This window comes from Rhyacophila brunnea, unplaced genomic scaffold (assembly GCF_057557595.1).
Source record: "Rhyacophila brunnea isolate RB1 unplaced genomic scaffold, BYU_Rbru_1.0 scaffold_19, whole genome shotgun sequence".
Taxonomy (NCBI): domain Eukaryota; kingdom Metazoa; phylum Arthropoda; class Insecta; order Trichoptera; family Rhyacophilidae; genus Rhyacophila; species Rhyacophila brunnea.
The window spans coordinates 8,655,851-8,678,814 of NW_028232848.1; the positions used below are offsets into that span (position 1 = coordinate 8,655,851).

General features: G+C 33.6%; 1 protein-coding gene across 5 annotated transcripts in view; it reads left to right on the forward strand.

Moving 5' to 3' along the window:
- The window catches only part of ATP8B (ATPase phospholipid transporting 8B), a 232,894-nt gene extending 210,147 nt beyond the window's left edge, over positions 1–22,747 (forward strand). For 3 of the 5 annotated variants that reach the window (XM_085946068.1, XM_085946069.1, XM_085946072.1), the window contains 13 exons: positions 2,588–2,698; positions 3,767–3,940; positions 4,839–5,010; positions 5,475–5,579; positions 6,007–6,159; positions 8,089–8,323; positions 15,088–15,216; positions 16,374–16,525; positions 17,312–17,535; positions 18,440–18,665; positions 19,502–19,605; positions 20,499–20,672; positions 21,160–22,747. In XM_085946068.1, coding sequence (XP_085802194.1) covers positions 2,588–2,698; positions 3,767–3,940; positions 4,839–5,010; positions 5,475–5,579; positions 6,007–6,159; positions 8,089–8,323; positions 15,088–15,216; positions 16,374–16,525; positions 17,312–17,535; positions 18,440–18,665; positions 19,502–19,605; positions 20,499–20,672; positions 21,160–21,612 — 2,412 coding nt within the window. In that variant the 3' untranslated portion in view covers positions 21,613–22,747. The remainder of the gene's footprint in view (positions 1–2,587; positions 2,699–3,766; positions 3,941–4,838; positions 5,011–5,474; positions 5,580–6,006; positions 6,160–8,088; positions 8,324–15,087; positions 15,217–16,373; positions 16,526–17,311; positions 17,536–18,439; positions 18,666–19,501; positions 19,606–20,498; positions 20,673–21,159) is intronic. The other 2 variants (XM_085946070.1, XM_085946071.1) reach the window with 1 other exon arrangement.
- Positions 22,748–22,964: the final 217 nt, after the last annotated feature.

A 22,964-nucleotide genomic window follows, 5' to 3' on the forward strand; every position in this document is an offset into this window, starting at 1 on the left:
TGTTGCTATAATCTGCAGGCCGTATTATCAACACCAAATGCCCAGATATCAGTGCTATATTATAAAAGAAAGCTTTCAACCTATAATTTTACCATCTTACACACATTAATAATAAAAATGGTTACTGTTTTGTTTAGCATGAAGGGACTACAAACAAAGGGGCCAATGCAATTGGTTCTTGTGTTGTAAAATTTTTGGAAGACCAATCAATTGGGAAGGAAGTAATTTTTTATTCGGATAATTGTGCCGGACAGAATAAAAATAAATTTATTACAGCAATGTATTTATACGCCGTCCAGAATTTTAATATCCCAAAAATCACACACAACTTTTTGGTCGTAGGACACACCTAGAATGAGTGTGACTCTATAACACTCTTGCATAGAGAAACAAGAAAATAGTCTTGAAGTCAGGTCCAATTTATATACCAATACAGTGGATTCCAGTGATTCACTGGAAATTGGCACTGACGAGATTTTTGATTTTCACAAGTTAGCAAATGAAATGGGCAATAATTTTCAACTCAACAAAAATAGTTAAAAGGTTAGTTGGGTAGACATTTGCGTTATTGAAGTGAGGAAAAACAATCCTTATTGCCTGTTCTATAAAAATAAGTATGAAACAGAAGTGTTTGATGTAATAAATATTAGAAAACGTCAGGGCGGACGTCAATCAGTACAACTTACACTACACAAAGCATTTATAAAACCACCTCGGATCACCAAAGCAAAATTAAATGACTTGATTTCCCTATGTTCATCAAAAGTGATACCAGAAATACACCACAATTTTTAAAAAAAAACTTTCATCTACACATTTAAATACAGATTCAGATAATAATTGACGTCGATAAAATTAATTATAAAAACAATACAATTATTGTAATTTGCTATTTTTATTTTGGTTTAAAATTGTATGCATCTATTTTAATAAACTATAGTTAGTAAGCTTAAAATATCAAAATATTATAGGTAAATATCATTCTTGATTTATTTAATAATAATATAATATATTATATTATAATGGTATTACCAAAGTTCCCAATAAAAATCTTACTGCAATTCAGGTAACTGCGAAATATCAACATTTTCTATGCATCATTAAAGTGTAAAACCATAGCAACTGCTAAAACTTGTAATCTTGATGGATTTATATGAAAAAAAATAAAATTAATAAAAGAACATGTCATAATGTATACATACACCAAATATTATGGTTTTATTTTAGAAACTCTATTTATCCTGACCAAATGAAAACTTCAAACCCTTATATCTCCAAACTATGTAATTTGCACATACGTTGGTTTTACACTCACGGTGCGATTTGTATGCATGAGTGCAAATATAATCTGTTGGTTAGCGACGTCACATTGTGACATCATAATGTGTCATGGCGTCCAAATAATTGCAAACTTATAAAATTTCATTCCCCGACCATTAATTTAAAATTTTGAAATTGTTAATGTATCTGAAGGTGTGCAAACAGTACCATATAAATTTAATAATAATACATGAATAATTATTATGAACTTTAAATAATTTATCAGTTATTTTATCACATTTATGTTATAATTCTACTGTACGAAAGGATAGAGTATTGCCAGTAAACTTTTTCATTTGGTGGCAATACATACATATTATGACTAACTTCTACTGTACGAAAGGATAGAGTATTGCCAGTAAACATTTCCATTTGGTGGCAATACATACATATTATGACTAACTTCACTTCAATTATGAGATGTCAAAACAGAATAAGAATAAATCACAGAAATACAAATGGATTTAGATAATAATATGTAATGATCTCTGTATAATATTATCATTTATACCAATCACCGTATGACACTTGATGTTATCAGTGTATTTGAGAGTTGTGCCTTGTTTATTACAGTTATCTTACGATAATTAACTAGGTAGGTAGGTGCCATAATATTTTGAAGAATGCAGAATGCTTCCAATTGCATATTTTAATGCCAGATACAGCAGTAGGTACCTATCTTTGCGGTCGTTTAGCGGAGATATTTTATCGTAATCTTATGTAAATCCATCTTATCTCTCCATGAGAAATATTGCGTTTTGTAAGCGAAATACGAGGCATTGTATCAGTTACCTACTATCTAGATTATAGACTATTTTGTAAACAGCACGACTAGGAACTGTTTTTAAAGTTCGCAAATGTTTTACAGTCTACAAAATGAACGAGGGCCTCAAGCAAACGTTTGTTGTAATGAATCCATTATTAAAATGACATTTGAAAGTGACAGATGAAGCAGCCATTTTGCATGACGTGTGACGTCAGATTGCTTACGTCACAAACAGTGCTATATGCTATATGATGGAAAATCGGTTAAATAGCTTATAAATAATTTGGGAATCTCATACATACGGCCCTATGAATGATTGGCCGGGTTTAGTATTTTTTTGCAGAGTGGTAACCTTGGTAATCTTGACCCATTTAAAAAAAGATTTTTTTTCTGCATATATAAGCATGATATTTAATTTAATATTTATATGTTTGCTGACAGTCACCATTGTCAGAACGGCCATTAATACATTATATTAATTTGATTTTCTTATTTCGACAGGCCCAATCACCTGATGAATCAGCTCTCGTATCAGCAGCCAGAAATTTCGGATTTGTTTTCAAAGAGAGATCTCCGAATAGTATCACTATTGAAGTTATGGGAGAACCAGAGGTAACAATAATTATTAAATCACTCGCTATTATTTATACTTGAACCGGGTTTAATCACTAGCTATTGGTCACTGAGTATTCGTTGACCATTGTTACAATTAATTATGAATAATATAATCTCATGTAAATCGACTTTAAAGTTCACATTCTGTAAACGAAAGATTGTTCTCAAATGATCCGTTATTACTGGTCACAAAGGGGATGATTTAATCAAGTGGACTGTATGGAAATGGGTTTGTGCTGCAAACACATGGGTGCGGGAAATGAGTATGGAGTACTGGCACTAACTTCGATGTTGAATGATGACAATCAGTGTGCCGAGGACGCGCACTACAATAATTCGTTTGGCTCTTTGACAAACACTGGTCTAATTGAGTTTAACTGCAATGTCTTGTTTATTGTTGTGTGTGGGAATTGAATCATAGGGAGCGTAGATTGATAGGAAATGGCTTCTATTTCAAGAAAAAATTGATATCTGTCATGAAACTAATCACAACATTTTGTACACTAGAGTTAAGAGCATACTTCAGTGAAACGGCAAATAATTTTCAACTATAGGTGCGACGAAGTTTCGGACTCGCTGCCAATCAGAGAGCGAAAGTCGAGCTGTGAACACGTCAATTTGTTTTGTGATGGCGTCAGGGGAATTAATTCTTAAATCGTGTAAAGATGACTAAAAAACGAGAACAATAAACATAATATTAAATGGACGCATGTTGAATTTTTATGACAAATTATGTTTTGTTCTGCACGCATCGCGTAGTCATGATCATTTTAGACCGTGCCCCAGCTGAAGTATAGCCTTAATACAGAGACCTATAATATTATGATCTTAGGATCGAATAAAAAAAAATATTGTACAAAGTAGTTACATGTAAAATCCTTTTTCATTCATATACCTATCTGGTAATGTGATAACTGCTTTAAACTGGTTTTTCATGTACATGTCTCTTGTACCTACTTTTTGATTCCTGAACACTTTAATTATTTGTTTTTTTTTCTATCTATATGTAGCTTGTACTTTTTTAATCAGCATTTCAATATTATTTTCTTTTTTTTTCCATTTCAGGTTTATGAGCTTCTTTGCATATTAGATTTTAATAATGTACGTAAAAGAATGTCCGTAATATTAAGAAGGGACGGACAGCTTAGGTTATATTCAAAAGGTGCTGACAATGTCATTTACGAAAGGCTAAAATCAAATCAAGACGAGGTGAAAGGAAAAACATTAGAACACTTAAATGTAAGTACATAATTATTATCCTTTTATAACTTGAATCACCTCTATAATGTTGAAATTAAAATCTGACAAACTGGTTACTGATGGAACTCATAAACTGGACAATGACTGATGCTTTGCACACGGAACTACTGAAACCCACTTGAAATAATAATCTCATAACCTCAAACTGTCAAACTGGACCTACTTCCTACTTCATTCTAAGTTTTTTTCCGTAATATCTTTACGGGACTATTCTGGCAGCCTTTAATTATACAAGTATTTCTCAACCTCTGCCACAAATTTTAAATTAAAAATCGGTTCGCCCATCCTTAACTTTTGACGTCTTGACTTGTTATTACTACTTGTTCAGTTTTCGTGCTACTAATTTTGGTAAGAAAATATGATTTTTCATCGAATCTACTGGTATTGCCACCACTGCTTTATGGGGAACTGGAAACGGGGAGACTAGCATGTTGCATCTCTTCAGTTTAGTAGCGAATGTTTTGAAACAGAGATTCCAGTCTTGCCGTGAGTGAGCCGCCATTGAAATACATTAGTTAGATACTGGCTGGAATTTTAGTTTCAGTCTAGTCTTTTTTGAGTATTCTCGTGAGCGGAAGGCCTTATAGTTTGCATAAGGTTGTGTGGACGGTGACTCTCAAGTGTCGTGATTAGCAAAGTGATATCTAGCATCAAGAATGCCATCCTTTGAGGCCTATCAGTCTTATGATTTCTTGTCATCTTGGTTACCATAGCAATGAAAACAAATTGACTATTATTTATACGACTGTACATATATCCAAACTATTCAGACTGATTGGTGGTTGATAAATGATAAATAAAGATAATTTGAAAGCTATTTTAAAATGATAACTTTGTATTAATGACACCTCTAAATGTGATGATTGCAATATTGTAGAAATTTGCGGGCGAGGGACTTAGAACGTTGGTGCTGGCGTGGAGACCACTGGATGAGGCCTACTTCTCCGACTGGAAGCATCGGCACCAGCAAGCCGCGCTCGCCATCCACTCGAGAGATGACCAGCTCGACGCCATCTATGAAGAAATCGAGAAGGACTTAATGTTAATAGGTATGTCATTGGAAATCGACATATTACAGTGCAGTCTCCCCGATGGGATAAAATATAATAATAATAGTGGATCATTTGGCAATGGTTAATGGCGCTGTCACAAACACAAAATTTAACTTAAAGAATTTTTACCATCCTAAACTGTAATTTGTAAAATGTGAAGGCAATAATTAAATAAGATTGTTTCATCACGGTTAATCTGCACGACCCCTCACTAAATCGAGCCAATGACTGCTCTTTCTAACTTCAATCAATTGGATATACATAAATATTAACCTCGGGACATTCTTGCTCTTGTTTCGAAGGTTTTTCTGGTCAGCAAATGGTCATCTACCTTAACATAAGATCCATTATTTTGTAACATTTTCTTTGAGATACCCTATTGCGTCATTCACGTCAGTTATCAGGGAAATCAGACAGTATCTTAATTTATAACGGTTGTTTTATTTGATTTGAATTCATAGGAGTGACAGCGATAGAAGACAAACTGCAAGATGGAGTGCCGCAGACGATTGCCAATTTGGGAATGGCGGGCATCAAAATCTGGGTCTTAACTGGAGATAAACAAGGTAAATATTCATTTTTTGTTTGGAGTTCTTATGTCATTGAACATAAGCTAATAGCCATAGATGAGAACATTAAGTTGGCTCAAATTAACGCATTTTGAAAATTAGACTTTTCCTTGTAACGCCATTATCCAACCTGCCATTGGTATTGCCAATTGGAAGGGCAATAACTGAATTGCTTCAGATATTGATATACATATTCGACTTACATTAGGATGAGTTTAGGTAGACGCTGTTTAGAATTTCAGTACGTTAGAACTAACCACCAATTGATTTAGTGCTATGTTGGCTATATGGTGAACAAATAATGTTGTCTTGGTTAAAACTCGTTTCTCTGCCAACACTGCTTTAAATATTGTACTTTATTTAAATATAAATATAGAATTTGAAATTTACGACGGTTGCATAAAAATGTGTGTTGTTTGTTCAGAAACGGCCATCAACATTGGCTACTCGTGCCAGCTGCTGACTGATGACATGGCCGAGGTGTTTGTGGTTGACGGTATTACCCATGAGGACGTGGAGCAACAGCTAGACAAGTTCCGGGACGCCATTCGAGTGGTCAACACCTACCAGCCGCACGGTACAAGCATTTTCTATCACGCTATCACTGGCCCTATTCTCACAATGTATACTGTCTTTAACTTTTCTCATCCACACGAGTCGAATGGGAGTGGTTGACGGAAAATATATTCACAATATTTGACAAAGATTAATTTGCACCCAATAGCAGAGATCTGCATTAGAGATGGGAAAACTGGTCGATTTTGAAGACTAAGTATACTTACTACCAGTATAAAAAAATACTTAATATATAAACTTGTTCCAAAATACTTACTAGTATTTGGAATACTATATAGATCGTTTGGCGTGCTTATGCGACAAAAGTTTCATACTCAACTGAAACTAAAACCAACTCCATATTATTAGAATTTTAAAATACGTATCGGCTCAGGGAACTGTATATAGGCTTCAATATAATGGCTAAAAATACGCTGAGCTCCGCTTGTCGTAAAGTCCCATTTATTATAAAATTTTAAATTTATGAGTTGTTTTTCTGTTAGGTTACAATATTATTGTTAACAAAAATGAATAACATTGGTTTTTTTAAAACATGTTTTGAGCGGTATATAACAAGCCTAAGCCTGTGCGTCATCTCACCACTGTGCTGTGACACAAAATTTATGACCTATTATTATTCATACTTTTGAACGCAATAGACTAATAAATTAAAATATACCTATATTCAAGTGCTATTTCGTTCTTGCGCATTTAATGTCAATAGTGTTGAAAGTCTACCAACTGGCGAGTGCACAGAACAGCGACTCGCGATGACATCATTACAATTTTTTTGGAATAAGTTTATTGGGCCACAAATACTTAGTATGGGTAGTTTCATCCGAAAGGTGAGTACACAAAACTGGTGACAGTATTTCCAACTCACCTCTAATCTGCATTGTCAACTGTAAAATATTAATTTATTAGAGTATAGTACCTACAGTAAAACCTCGTTAGTAAGAAAGAACTGATAATTCGAAATTTGCCGTAATTCAAAATTTTCCCGAAAAAAAAGTCACTTGAACATTATTTTCATATAAAACCATACCTTTAATTCGAAATGATTTCAGAGTCCCTGGCATACAAAAATATTCAATAAATCGTAATAAAGTACACTATTTCATGAGCCATTCATTGTAAATTGTGACAGACTTTTCTTAAAAAATCAAAAATTACTTATTTTAAGAAGGTAATAAAAATAATCCTGACATTTTATGACCCAATTCGGTAGGCACATCTATGATCGGAAACAAAATTAATGAAAATCAAAAATTTTTTTTTTTTCAAAATTTTAATATTTTTCCCCCATACATTTCATAATTCGTAATTCGAATTGTTTTCGATTTTCGGTCCCATGGAATTCGTATTAACGAGGTTTTACTGTATTTGATGAACTGTGGATTAAAGGGATTAAAGGGACCAAATGCATAGATAACCAAATTGGGTAAATTGACTTCAATGCTAAATTTTTTGTGATTTTTTGTGAAAGTTAATTTTACAGGAGAAGTGTTTAAAACATTCTAATTGACTTCTAATTACATATTGAATTATTCGAAAATTGTCTTTGCTCTTAATTCAATGGCTCGAGAGTCCAAATAAAGTTTATTTATGCAAAAAACTAAAATCATTTTTTTTAGTTGTATATCAAAGGAAAGCAATGATTATGTAGCTGTTTCTCAACATTTTGTATATGAGGTTTGGTTTTAAAATTTCATATTTTTCACATGCTAAAAAAATATTTATATTTCAAAATAATAACAACATTTTATACTAAGGCAACGCTAGAAATAAATAACTTTTGCATAAAAGAGTAAAAACTGCTCTTAACTCTTTTTTTTAAAATAGGTAAGTACTATTATGAAATATCATACTTATTTGTATTAAGTTTTTTGAATTAATATCGGATGATTGGAAAGGTTTAGCAGTATATTTTTATAAATTGTCTTGTTGACAGGTCCGGCAAACAATCACACGGCTGCCAACAGCGGCGAGAACGGCAACGGCCTTTCTCCGGCCAATCACAACGCGGCGGGCAATAATCACAGTTCGGGTAACTCCCCCCCCAACGAGATCAACGACTCGGCTTACCACCGAGACGCCAGCATACAACTAAATGCCGCGCCTGCCATTTCAATTGTCACATTTAGGTGGGAAAATAATATTGAACATCCCGTCTCACAGTCGACCAGGTAGAGAGACAAAGAGCTCATTTTATCCCCTTTTATTTGTTCCTCCTTTATTCTTTTCATTATCATTATATTATTCTTTTATGTATCGTTATCCTCCACTGTGCTGCGTGACCTATATATTGTTTTACTTTAAATTGTTGCCGTTGCCTCGGTGGGACCTTGTCTTTATTTTTTAACCCGAATGGGATTTTTTTATTCCGACATGGGGGCCCTTGCTATAACTTTTATTCCTTTCAGACTACCGCCAAAAATTATCAATTATTATTGCCTTCTAGAACAAACTTCAATGCTTGATAGTTTTAAAAAAATATGTTCGAAATATGTACAACCGTAATGTTGTTTCAGTTTTTTTCTATGCTTCATTGGCTAGTTATTATTGATTGTGCTTTTACTGTTGATAATATTGTAACAATGTATAGGTAAATCTTTATACAGTGGCACCAACGGCACGTTAAAAGCGGCTTGCAGTTGTACTGGTGTTGTTTGCTAACATTGAAACAGCAAACGATTCCAATACACCCGTGAATCGCCTACGTTGCCACTGTTTAATCATTTACCCATACCGTATTTAATTATTTGTAAAATTGTCAGGATTTTTACTTAAAAATTATCTTCAATATTCGTTATACCAGCTGTCAACAAATTTATTATATATTGCTTCATGTTTCTTCAGATTTTATTTAAATTTTGATATTCTAAAGTGGTGCCGTTATTAAAAATGACATTGATCAAGTATAAATTAATATTATTTATTGTTTATACTGAAATATTTCTTGTCACTTAATAATATTATTGTTAATAATTAAAATTCATGCAACGTCATTATGATTAGATATTCATTTTTTTGTTGCAATATTGGGCGACGGTTTTATTGTCTATAGATGCACTGAACTTTATAATTTGTCTATGGTGATGGTGTATTTTTTTTTTAGCCTACTAAACTCACTATAACTACTGATGATAATTGATTATATTATAGAAATTAAAACTGGTATAGCAAGGTCAAGGTCCTGCTGGTGGTAACAGACACTTAGTTTATTTAAATAACCTCATTAATTATTTATTTCAGTAACCATTATAATAATATGTCGACTAATAAGTCTTGTTTATTACTATTGCATATTTCACTTTAATAATATAACTGTCATTGGTGTGGCTTTTACTTGAGTAGACGATTGATGCTAAAGAATCGCACTAACTTTTGACAATGTCTAACATACAAAATTATTTATCGTTGATTGTAGAAATATCGTTGGAACGCTTCATTTTGGTTTCAGTAACTGTCGTCCTGTCCAATGTTTTTTTCCCCACGCTTCTCTTCTCTAAATTGGCAATTGAGCCTGAATATTTCTCAAGATTAATTGAAATTTATTATTGCAAGTTTGCTATGATATTATCTCGACGTGTCCACATCATTTTCGCACAAATTTTACTAAGTGAATAACTCATTTTTTTTACATTATCATATTAAATATATATTTTTTATTTTATGCTTTGAGACCTATCTACCTTAGTTACGCTCTTTCTCTCTCTAACCTGCCATCCATTATGTTAGTAATTTATTATTATACCTTGTGTGTTTTCTTTATTTGATGACATATGTTTTGAAACGCTTCAAATGATAACATTGTCAAAAATATACCAGATTATTTTTCTATGTGATTCTGAAAAATTATGCTACAGCTGTTTTATGTTTTCTGTGGGTTATTTTATCAATAACACATTTATACCTACTAATTTTACGGTATATTTTTTTATATCTATAAGATAATGCGTCAGGAGTGCGGTATGACGGTCAGAAATGAAGATTTTCTGAAAAGTGAGGGGTTCTAAGCCTGTACAATGAGTACACTTTATAAGAAAGTTATTTGTGTATAAATCATGATAATTATCATAATTTATATGACCATAAATTATTTCAATCGAAATTTAATGAGGTTGCCAATGTGGACACCACTTTATGATACACAATATTTTCTCATTGTTATAGAATCCATAATAATTAACAAAGAGTTCGAAAACAGAGATAGAGTTTAAACATGAAAGTAAAAGCATCCCTGGTCCTACTTATTTTTATACAAACTGAGTTAAAAATAAAACATCAAACTGGAACTTGCTTCAGTTCCGTCTCCTACATGCAACATCTTTGAGAATAATGCCATATTTTATTTCATAAGAAAGACCTGCGTTGTTATTAGCAGTGCCGTATGTCTTGGCCCTGAGATATGTGCTTATGGAACTTTCAAATTACCCTTTTCACTTAATATTATAATATCATCAGTCGGGGTCGATCCATGCTGGATGAAGGCCTCCCCTAGCTCCCTCCGCTCTTCTCGGTCCCTAGTTTTTTGCTGCCACATACATCCACCGAACATTATGAGTTCGTCTACCCAGCGGGTTTAGGGCATCCCTGTGGGCGTTTAGTGCCCCTTGGATACCACTGTATGACGGCATTTGTTCAACGGTTTTATTTATTCCGTAGAACTTTGCAATTGATTCGTAATTTTGGAAAATTTTCAATACAATTAATATTTGCCACGATATATATTTTTTTACGATGATTCAATATATCTTATCTCAAGCTCTATTCCCATTCAATGAATAATAAATAACTTTAATGCAAAGTGTACGGATTGTTTAGATTTTAACCCCTAAGTAACCTGAAATTCTTCATTTTAATCTTTCATACGGCACTCCAGTCCTTACGGTGGGAATATTGGAGGGAAGTTTATATCGAGAGATGGTTGTGAGAATCATAAATTAAATCTTTTGCAGCAACACCCTGCTTGTTTAGGTAGCATTATTGTTACATTACATAATGTGGTATCTCGGTGTCTCTGTCCATGTCTAGTTTGGGATCATCGGTGCACATAGAATCGAGATGAGCCTGAGGCATTAAAGATGTATAATGGGGTGCTCTCGTAATTATTGAATTTCGTCGGAGGTAGTAGGTGTTACAAAAAAATGTACCAGCTGACACCGAATCTATGTTATTAGTTAAATCAAGTGGAAACCAATCAATACGACAACCATACTGAAATATATTCTAGAAAACACCGTAGAAATTGCAAAGTTGTATATTTTTTCATATTTGGTTTAATGCGTAAACGTAAAGGGTAAACATATCGTGTGAGTGAATTTGAAAACTTCAATCTAATATATTTTATTAATAATTTTCATTTTGAATTATCAATGCGTATGTAATACATTAAGAAGATTTAAATAAAAATAGTAAATGTACAATTTTGGGTAATTGGTGTTTTTTGGAAAGATCAGATAATCATTAAAATTCGATGTACTAATAAAAAATTCATTAATCCAAATAAAATATTTTGATGTTCCTTCTTACTTAGATTCGTATTGATTATTTAAAATATTAAATTGGACCTGCAAAATGGTAAATTTTTGGTAGTAGGTATGATTTTAATAAATTTTAATGACACCACAACGTTAATTTTAATGCTGGAATCGTAATTTTTTGGTTATGCCTATAAAATATTGATTGAATTTTAGTTAATTATTATCTTTATTTAAGTCAAAATAGTCAAAAATGCAGTTCCAACCCTTGCGCATAAGTGTTGATATACATACATGGATTCTGAAGATGCTGAAAGGTCAAATCCAGGTCGCTAAATCTGACTCCTAGGAAGTTGGCATCTTAAAACTATCATCAATTAGAATTTAAATTCAATTTCCAACTCAACCGATGATATGAATTGTGTTTTTGTGGACAATATTAGAATCTCACGATCAGTCACTTGATATCTGACTCCTGCGCAGTAAGGTTTTGGAATCAAGCTCAACAATGCTGCGATCGACAAATTGTCATGTTTAATTTATTAGCAATAAGCACCATACTATTTTCACATTACCGTGGAGGAATTATATCTTCACAATATAGAATTATATCTTGTCGATTTTTTAAGCTTCATGTTGACATTATATTTTTTTGGGCCGAGCTTGAAGTAATGTTGGGACTTGATTTTTTTTTTGGTTTGCTTTCTGAAAAATATGGTAATATATTTTCTACAGCATGATGTGTTGCTTTATGCTGCTGATGAGTGCTGTAGAAATAGTACAGTTATATATATTATGATATATTATTATATATTTGAATTCATTTTCAGTGTGATACACCATTATTTTAAATACTATTGCTAAAAATGTATCCCATAATCATGTTAAAAATACTATATTATCCTAGTTTGAAATTGAAGTATTGTTTCATCGTAATAATTTGTACAACATAAGATTTATAATTATGCCGCGTCTTCATGTGACGGTTTTTGTCGTTCAACTGTCGGTTCAATGTTGAACAAGAAGTCGAAAGGAATTTTCCACACATAGCGATTTAAGTTAAATCGATAGTCGTAATCAATGTCGCGTTTTTTAAAATTCTGTTTAGAAAAGTTAGAAAAGGACATTAACTTCCACTGTTTAATTGACGTTCAACTGTCATTCAACACACTGTTGAACGGCGAAAATTGTCACGTGAGAACACGGCTTTAGGCAGTGTAAATATAATAAATTTAATATCCACGTTCAGTCAATAATATTATCTTTCTTGACCAGTGTTTACTTAACTCATTGAAGACAGTTTCAAAAGGAGAAAAAAGTATACCAACAGCCAGATTAAATTTGACAAGGGGTTACATGTTTAATATTAATATTTTTTTAAAACTTATTTAGCTATTGAAACCCCTCAATTTATTCTTTTCTTTTTAAAAAATGTAGGGTTTTAAGAATCAACTAAAAATAAAAATTAAACCATTTTTACCAAGAACAACCGGCGTCAAATTGACACCGATTGTCCAGAATCACTTGGTCAACGACAGCGTCAAATTGGTGTTGATTGTCTGCAATGGATTAACTGTAATGTGTGTACCCCTGGATCTACGTGAAAATGATATTGCATATAGATTTTATTAACACAAAAAACAAAATCTCTTCCGGCTATTTCTGAAATGAAAATTTTCAACGGAAGCTCAGAACAGCTAAAATTTTATTTTTGTCAAGAGTGGGGGTATGTAGTTTCTAAAGGAGTAGTACTACTATGTTATCAATAATTCAGAAAACACTGCTAGACTAATTAGTTTTCAATACTATTTGACTTTAGTTTCAATAAATATTCAACTCTTTGGTTATCAAGAACTGCTATTTGTCATAAGGTTATTTCTTTCAATTTATTTTTTCTCGTATCTTGCGATTAAAAAGAAACACTGTTGCTTGCAAAATCAATAAAGTTTTCATTGAACCAATATAATATAAATCTTTCTACTCTAATCTTTATTGCAAACACGTTCACTTGGTAGCCAAAATATTATGTAATTGAAGCACTCCTGGTAAATTCTAAAAAATCCAATTAATATTTCTACACTCTAGTAAATATTCTATATTGATTGTCCTCATTCAAAAGTATATTCCTGTATTATGTATTGCAGTTTGAAAAGTAATTAACACATATTTTTCTAAATATTAGTAAATCGATTCCAGACACAAACGCATTGATTTGTATGTGTAGCGACATAGTTTTTAATGCAGTCGGCGTGTCATGTTACATGGGTGATACCCATATTATATTATTTGTTGGCCACTTTTCCTAGGATATTGGCACGAATCAACAGATCGCTTGGAAGGCTTCATAACTATGACAACCATTAATAGGACTGCAATTGTACTGTAAATCCCGCATTTTATCTGTGGTTTAATGGGTCAGAACTTGCAGGTTGGCACTCTGTGGTAAGGCAGACATCAGGCCGGGGCACTGAATAGCGAGTTACGATGATAGTTCTAGTTATTGATTATCTTTGAATGTAATGCATTACAATGTGTATATAATCTGTTCGCAGTAAATGAAGATTTTCGATTAAATATTTCATTCAAATTAATTAATGTATTACCACTGCATGTGTTGCATTCGAAGAATAAGCAACAACTAGCATTACAATCAAAATTTGCAGCTTCGTGCCCTGGTCTGAATATAATATAGTCAGCCTTGGGCGCTCTGTGACTTTATTTCCAAAATTGAGCCACGATCCCAAGCATTTTTAATTACTCTAATTACAATATCAATTGCACAGAATTTTGAATTGTATGGATGCAAAAAAAATCTGAAAACATTCATTTCAAGCTTTGAATAAAAACAATGAACTTACGTAATATTTTCATACCCTATGAACATTTATGTAGGTGTATGTAATGTAAACATTCGGAAGATACTATTAGTGAATATGTTTTCATATGATAAAAATCTTAATGGTGTAATTTATAATTGGTCTTTCTTTCGAGCACTTTACCTAACTCGATCACTTACACTCCTCTTGTGTCGATTCACTGACCACATGACTAACTTCTGACTGTCTTAGTTCTAATCTTTTTTTAAATTTGACACAAAATAAAAATTACCACATGTCCTTTATTCAATTTTGTATCAGACATCAGTGAATATAAAATATGATGACAGAGTTTTAGAGTCCCTAAAACTAGGTCAATCTAACCCTGTAACCGAGAATAGGCGGTGCTTCTGCATAGAGATGGTGTATCGCAGTGCAATAGGCCATAAGAACAGTAGTGTTGACTGTCATCTGTCTTCGCCGCATGGTTTGAGCCGCTACCCATAAATGATACTTCTACTGCGAATGTTAAATTAATTAAGATGTCGTGACACGACACTCGTAAAGGGCTCCACATGAATTAAAGGGCACAGTTTGGTGCTCGACTAGAGAAGTTTGTTGAATGTGTTTGTATGTTGGTTGTTGCAACAGTACGGACTACAATTACTCCGGAGGCAATCCTGAGACCACGGACGCCAATTTTGAGGAGGGGAACGGCTTCGCCATCGTCATTAATGGACACTCCCTCGTGCATTGTTTGCATCCGCAACTCGAACAGAGGTAACTTATTTTTTTACAAAATTTATAGTTTGTTTGATATCTCTACTCTGTTATAATGTTTGGGGGTCTCGTATAAAGCGTACGGCTCGTAATTATTGTATTTGCACCTCTACCCAACCGTGTGTCATTGATGGGTCTAATGATACCACACAGTACACTCCTCTCAGATGAACACTCCATGTTTTAGGTCATGGACTGGGTTTCCTAGCTATACATGATAATTACTGATCTTTTTAGTATTTTGTATTTTAAGTGTCATTTTAATGCTTTGGAACGTAGCATCTTCATTGCACTAAAGTGACATTTCGCGAGCCGAATACTACAAGGTTCTAAGTGTTCGTCCTTGAAAAAACAAACCCAACAATGAAGTAGTATTCTAAGCTGCCTCATTGTTACTTTTGTTTCTCCAAGGACAAACACTTAGAACCTTATAGTTCTCCACTCGCGATTTGTTAATATATAGTCAAGTATATTCTGTAAAACTTTCTGTTTGAATTTGTAATTTACTTGTAATTCTGGCGATACAGTAAAACCTCGTTAATACGAATTCCGTGGGACCGAAAATCGAAAAAAAAATCGAATTACGAAATGTATGGGGGAAAAATATTAAAATTTTGAAAAAAAAAATTTTTTGATTTTCATTAATTTTGTTTCTGATCATAGATGTGCCTACCGAATTGGGTCATAAAATGTCAGGATTATTTTTATTACCATCATAAAATAAGTAATTTTTGATGTTTTAAGAAAAGTCTGTCACAATTTTCAATGACTGGCTCATGAAATAGTGTACTTTATTACGATTTATTGAATATTTTTATATGCCAGGGACTCGGAAATCATTTCGAATTACGAAATTCGAATTAAAGGTATGGTTTTATATGAAAATAATTTTCAAGGGACTTTTTTTTAGGGAAAATTTCGAATTACGGCGAATTTCGAATTATCAGTGTTCTTACTAACGAGGTTTTACTGTATATATTTATTTTAGGATGATTTAATATATCATTATCTCATGATCCATTCTTTATCATACAATAAAAATATACTAAACAATATAATAGTCATAAACACTACATATTGAAAGAGTGAATGAGGCTTATTTAATTTGTAAATTTGATAACTAAGTATAAATAACTAATTCAAATTGTATCTTCCAGATTTTTAGATCTGACAATGCATTGCCGATCTGTGATATGTTGCCGAGTGACGCCGTTGCAAAAAGCGATGGTGGTCGAAATGATTAAGAAGAATAAGAAAGCCGTGACGCTGGCCATCGGTGATGGAGCCAACGATGTCTCCATGATCAAAGGTACTCTCAAATTAATCATCTATCTGGCTAGTTATATCGTTTATTTTTGTAGAAAAATGTATTATAATATCGTAACAGCGATTAGCCAATGCGCCACAATATACAAGTGTGCAATAATAAATTATAAATAGTAAAGTGAAGATCTCACATTAATCTTTGGGCTTTATGCATAGTTATGACTATGTCATCTCACACAAAAATGCATTCCCAATTCAAATAATGCATAACCTGATTTATATTAGTGTGACTATACATAGGCCCCTTAGTGTCTTAAGAGTCATTGGTTTTATAGAATAAGAAAAATCTTGGGCAACATATAAACTCGATTATGTAATAGCTATAATTCAACCCTTTAGGACGAATGAAACCTATCTCAATTTTTAGTGATTTTGAGCTATGTATGACTAGCAAAGAGACTTAAAAAATTCAACAGTTAAAAGATGGTTCAATATGGATCTCTTGAAAACACTTTCTTGTTAATGTCAGTGGAATGTAAATTTACTTGTGTTTGGTGTTTTCTGTTAAGTTGAGAAAAATGAGGTACGCTTCTTTGGTACTAATTAAATAATTTACCAAAAATACACAACCTAAACAGTGCAATCAAGTAGATAGACGTCAATATTACGAGTTACATTGGTGAGAACACGAGAATTATTACTTTGTACGTATAGAAAGATTGTAAATGAAGCGATGAAGTAGCAGCGAAAGAGGGCAGAGTGAAAACGAAGCGAGATTTATAGTGAGCGGTCATCTGATTGATTGTACATTGTGATTGATTGAATATAGCGGCGCACATAGGAGTTGGCATCTCGGGGCAAGAGGGTCTGCAGGCGGTGCTGGCCAGCGACTATTCCATTGCGCAGTTTCGCTTCCTGGAGCGCCTGCTGCTGGTGCACGGCCGCTGGTCCTACTACCGCATGTGCAAGTTCCTCAGCTACTTCTTCTACAAGAACTTTGCATTCACGCTCTGCCATTTTTGGTTCGCCTTCTTTTGCGGATTCAGCGCACAGGTGTGTACCAACTCACATTGCTCCGGAAAACGATTTCATTTGCATCGTCAACACCGTTACCCTTGACTGTTTGACAATGAAAGTATATATTGTAATAATTGGAAATAATTGAAGATGTTACAAGTGGAAATTTTTCAATGTAGGTGGGAATCTATATTTAGTATTTTACGATATTAAACTTACTTAAGTTAAATGGTGAATGAGATGCTCGACATAATAATGATTAAATTTGTATTCTGTTCTGAGAATTATTTACCCAAACTACTGATATTAAAACACCTTTTATCAGCGTTACAAGTCTTAGAGAACCTTGTTTTTAAATAAACCATCATTATCTAGAATTAGGTCAACAATCGTGAAAAATCACAACACTGCCTAGCGCTACGTGAGACGGCAACCCACCGAAATTGTAAGTTGACCAATGTCAGTTTGGTAATTCGTGAAGTTAGTTGCGCAATACCGGAATAAAATATCATTGGCTACTTACAGTCTCATACCAATTATTGTCCCGATTGCCTAATGTGAAAAGTCTAAATCGATTGTATACAAAAATATTGAAAGAAAGCTTGTTTGCAAAACAGGTCACCGTCATCTTTATATTTACCATATTTCAATGCACCGATACACAGAATATTATATATTTTTAGGCTCTCAATTCATCTACTGAAAAAATTCTGGAATCGCAATCAACGTAAGGCATTAACACAAAAAGTTGACAAGAATTCTCTAGTTATAGTCAAAACTATTTGATCATAACTTTTAAAAATTGAATGCATGGTGAAACTGTGGAAACCTAAATGATGTCCAAACTATTTGGTTATTAATAATGTATGGGATGGGTATCATGATGAGTTAAAATTATCAGATGTTTCTAATGATATTCTGTGTGTGTTTTCTGTTTCAGACTGTATTCGACCCCATGTTTATATCTGTGTACAATCTGTTTTATACGTCGTTGCCTGTGTTGGCGCTGGGCGTGTTCGAGCAAGACGTCTCGGAGAAGAATTCTCTCCTGTTTCCTAAGCTGTACACCCCCGGCCTCACCAGCTCCCTCTTCAATAAGACTGAGTTTATGAAAAGTGCTTTACACGGATGCTACACCTCTCTAGTACTCTTTCTACTACCGTACGGTGAGTTAACGGTTGTTGTATATTCACTAACCAAACTTAAACGTGATGCCATTTTGTTCTATTCTAATCGGCAGCTATGAAATGGTCGATGAATCGAAACATCGTACAAGTTCAGTACCGTGATGGGTTTCCATGTCTTCCGAGCGCTGCTAACCGTTTCTTTGATGCACTCAAAGCATATGAGTATTTTATGAGTCCATCAGTCGCTGAAAACACACAGTGTCCGTCCGTAATGATGTTAAACGTTAAACATTGTAAACGTAAAATATTGTTGATGTATTCTTATTTGAACCATTGTTTACATGGTTGAACTCGATTATAATAGTCTTTAAACGTTTCTTTTTCATGTTAATTCTACGATTTTTATGTTATTGACACACAAGATACAAGAATTGTTTCGGGTTAACCCATCTTCGGAACTGTCTACGGTAAAATTGTTTGAGCAGACATAACGGCTACTTTTAATTTACCAATTGTTATGGCAAAAGACGTTAAAATCAAATCTTACATAAAAATCTCTATAATTTAAAAAAAATGTTAAATTCATTGTAAAGGTACGTCAATTCTGCGTGTAAAAGGAAAATAGAGATACATATGTATAAGATTATTCCTTTTACATATCACTGCATTATTCAACTGAATTATGTAAAAAAATTCCTCTTGCTTATGAAAATGATCTAATTTTTGATTCACAATTATTTTTCTTGCTTAGCTGATTTCAAAACTTTGTCTTTACTCTCCTTTAAAATATTCCAGTCTGGTATAACCGTTTGCAATCACAGTACAAAAGGTAAAACTTATTGTTTATAAACATAAAATTTTTTGATACATTTCAGGAACGTACAAGGATGGCTTAGCTCCTGACGGAAGAATATTGTCCGATCACATGTTGCTAGGAAGTGTTGTTGCCACTATTCTCGTTCTAGATAACACCACACAGGTAATTCAACCATCTTTATTATAGAATTTTGGCCGTCCCGCTTACAATGGAACCCCGATTTTATGTATCCGGAATCCACATGTGGTTTCTGCACTCCTGTTTCATTTTAGTACATTTAATTTTCTCAGTTTTACATCTGAAATTCAATTAAAATTACAAATTAATACACATTCAATTCGCAATCATTGAAATTAATTCTGGATGAATGTATGCATTTCTATATATAGACATGTCTGCAGTGCCAGAGACCAAGAGGCCATGAATAGATTTAAACCGTATGTAACTGATGATTTCTGTTCATGGAAATATATTCCCATCTGACTGTACCTGTTTACATACCAAATACATACACGCTCATAGACTTTGTAAACATAAATTTATGAACAGAAATAGTATGACACAGTTCAAAACCACATTCGGTTTCATTATGTGGATGGCATCAAAACATAATTATTTAATATTTTTGTTGTTTTTTTTTACTTTGGCAATGAAAAATATTGTCAGTTCAAAAAAAAGAAACATTCTCAAAAAATTAAAGAATACGCTGTTATAATATTATGGTACAAACCAATTTGGATGATTTTTTAATAATTTTTTATTTTAAATTTTCAATCTTCAATATACGTTTTCCCTTTGTTTACGTTTTTTTTTGTCAGTCCTTTCAAAAATGTTAAGTCAGGGTTTCACTGATTAACAGTTAAGACATTTTAACAACATCCACGACTCACTAGTAGACTGGAGTGGATTTCCAGTCTGTTTAAAACCCAATATTGACACATACATACATTTGGCATTCATATTTTTGCATTACCTGAATATCTTATAATTCTATTCACGGAGATGCAGTTTATGTCGAAAGTTATAATTGATTTGATGTTTGTTTATTTTTTCAGATTGCCTTAGACACAACTTACTGGACGGTGTTCAACCACATAACGATATGGGGTTCTCTTCTCTCGTATTTTGTACTCGACTATTTCTATAACTACGTGATCGGGGGTCCCTACATCGGGTCGTTGACCGTCGCAATGGGCCAGGCCACGTTTTGGTTTACGAGTGTTTTGACTGTAAGTTTCTTTCATATGCTAATTTTTGAAAATGACAATCTCATCCAGAATACAATTAATTTAAGATACAGTTGCTTAGTCATTGTTATGTAAGTAAGTGGCCTTAACTGTCTCTTAATTTAAGGCATCCAAAATTGGTTGTTTGCCGAAATTGGGTGATTGCTGTCGATTGAGAGTGACCAGCAATGTAAACGAACAATTTTGGCTGTCTAAAATAAAGAGGCACTTAAGGATTATATATGTATAAATAAGGCATGCATAGTATGTCGACGTATTATGACAGCTGATAGATTTGTTTCCACTGGTGGTGCTATTGGCGTACCCTACCTGTCGCATGTGCATATCATTGTACACAACGTGTGCTTGCACACTCGTCACTATTTGGGCTTAAGCATCTTGCCCTCAGTTAGGTTAATTTAACTGGTCTTTTGTAATGAATATTTTACAGCGTAGGAAAAAGGAATGTAAAAATGTATTTAACCTGCAGGTGATATTCCTGATGGTGCCCGTCCTGGCGTGGCGCCTCTACACCCTAGACGTGCGGGCGGGTCTGGCGGCTCGGCTGCGTGTGCTCCAACGAGCGGCACGGCTGCGGTCTCGCCAGTCCACGGACCCCCTGCGCGCGCCCTCGGCTCGTCGCGCCCGCCGCTCCCTGCGCTCGGGTTACGCTTTCGCTCACCAGGAGGGCTTCGGCCGCCTTATCACTTCCGGCAAGATCATGCGCAAGCTGCCCAACGCCGACTTCTCCTTCCCCTCCCTTGGGGGCAAGTTCACCTCCACCTCAACTTCCCACCGGGACAATCACCACAAGGACAAGGACAAGGAGAAGGATGCCGACAGGGATAAGGCCCCCGCCGAAGCCGTCGCCTCCCCAGCTCGCGCCGACCCCTCCCCGCCCCTTCGGGCCCCCTGCCAAGACTTGGACACCATCAATTTGTGAAAACTTCACTAGTTTCCTTTTGAACTCCAATTTGGAAACTGACAAACACTTATATGATATAATAATATACGCCCACTTTGTGTTATTTCTGTGTTATCAATTACGTAGCTTTCTTATGAAGAGATGTCGAGGTTTAAAACCCACAAAATTGCGAATTGAATTAATCGATAGTGTCACCCAAAAACTGCAAATTTTACTTTTTTATTTTAACTACCGATGTCAACAAATTCCAAGAACATTAGTACCAAAGATAGCTGAAGTCTAAGCCGCCGCTAAAATATATAATTGTATTAATAAAAAGATAGAAATTACCATTACGTCATTTTTATTTTATTGGTGGCGTACTGTTAAGCCGTCATTGGTAGTGATGCGTATGTCGTTAATTAAATTTAACCAAATTATTGATTTAATTGTCTTAATCGTACCGTCCCAGTGGCATCCGAAACTGCATGATGAAATAATAATCGTTACAGGTAAGTAAATAATATGTTGTTCAACAAACATTACTAGAAAGGCAACGTAATACTTATTTCTGTGATTTTTTAATACAGTATTGAAGGATCTCACATTTTCCATCTTTGTTTTAAGCGAATTAATATTAATTCAAATTGAATTTATGGCAGAAATCATTATGTGACAATCGTAATAAAAAAAAAAATAACTAGGGCACTACAGTAAACATATAAAATTAACATTGATATTTTTTTTTCTGTGTTTTTTTAGTTGTCCTGTTTAAAACTATAAATTGGTATACAATTTGTCTTTTGCGTCGTAATTAGGTATTCTCGAGCACCTCACAGGCGAGATCCAAAGCCCCTGCAATTATTATTTTATTTTGAGAAATTTCAAATTGTGAAGTTTAGTTCGTATTCTGTATTTTTCTATTACATTCCAATAAAAAAAAGAGATTTAAAACGTTAGTATTTCAAGATATCCAACAAGATGGTAGGTATATTCTTTTAGTTGTATATAAAATAATAATCACGGAGGATTTTGGAACTCGTCTAAGTATTTAATATTCATTTGTCCCTTGGTAGGAAGACTATTTGAAATGATATTCTTGTGTATGAGCAAAATGAGGGTATTTAAAAGAATTTATATGGAACAAACAGCACACATTGAGGTCTAAAACCTCAAATAAAAAAAAATATAGCATTAAATTGAAATATTATAATATATTTTTAAACTTGACTGTTACTCAGGTTTATGATATTCGCATTATGGTAATACTTCGAAGTTACGTCGTATATAGACAGTCGACAGTTTTATAATACAACTCCATACTAAAGTGAAATAATTGGTTTTTGGCAGTCAGTCCGATTGATAAAAATACAACAAGACGATTTTTAATT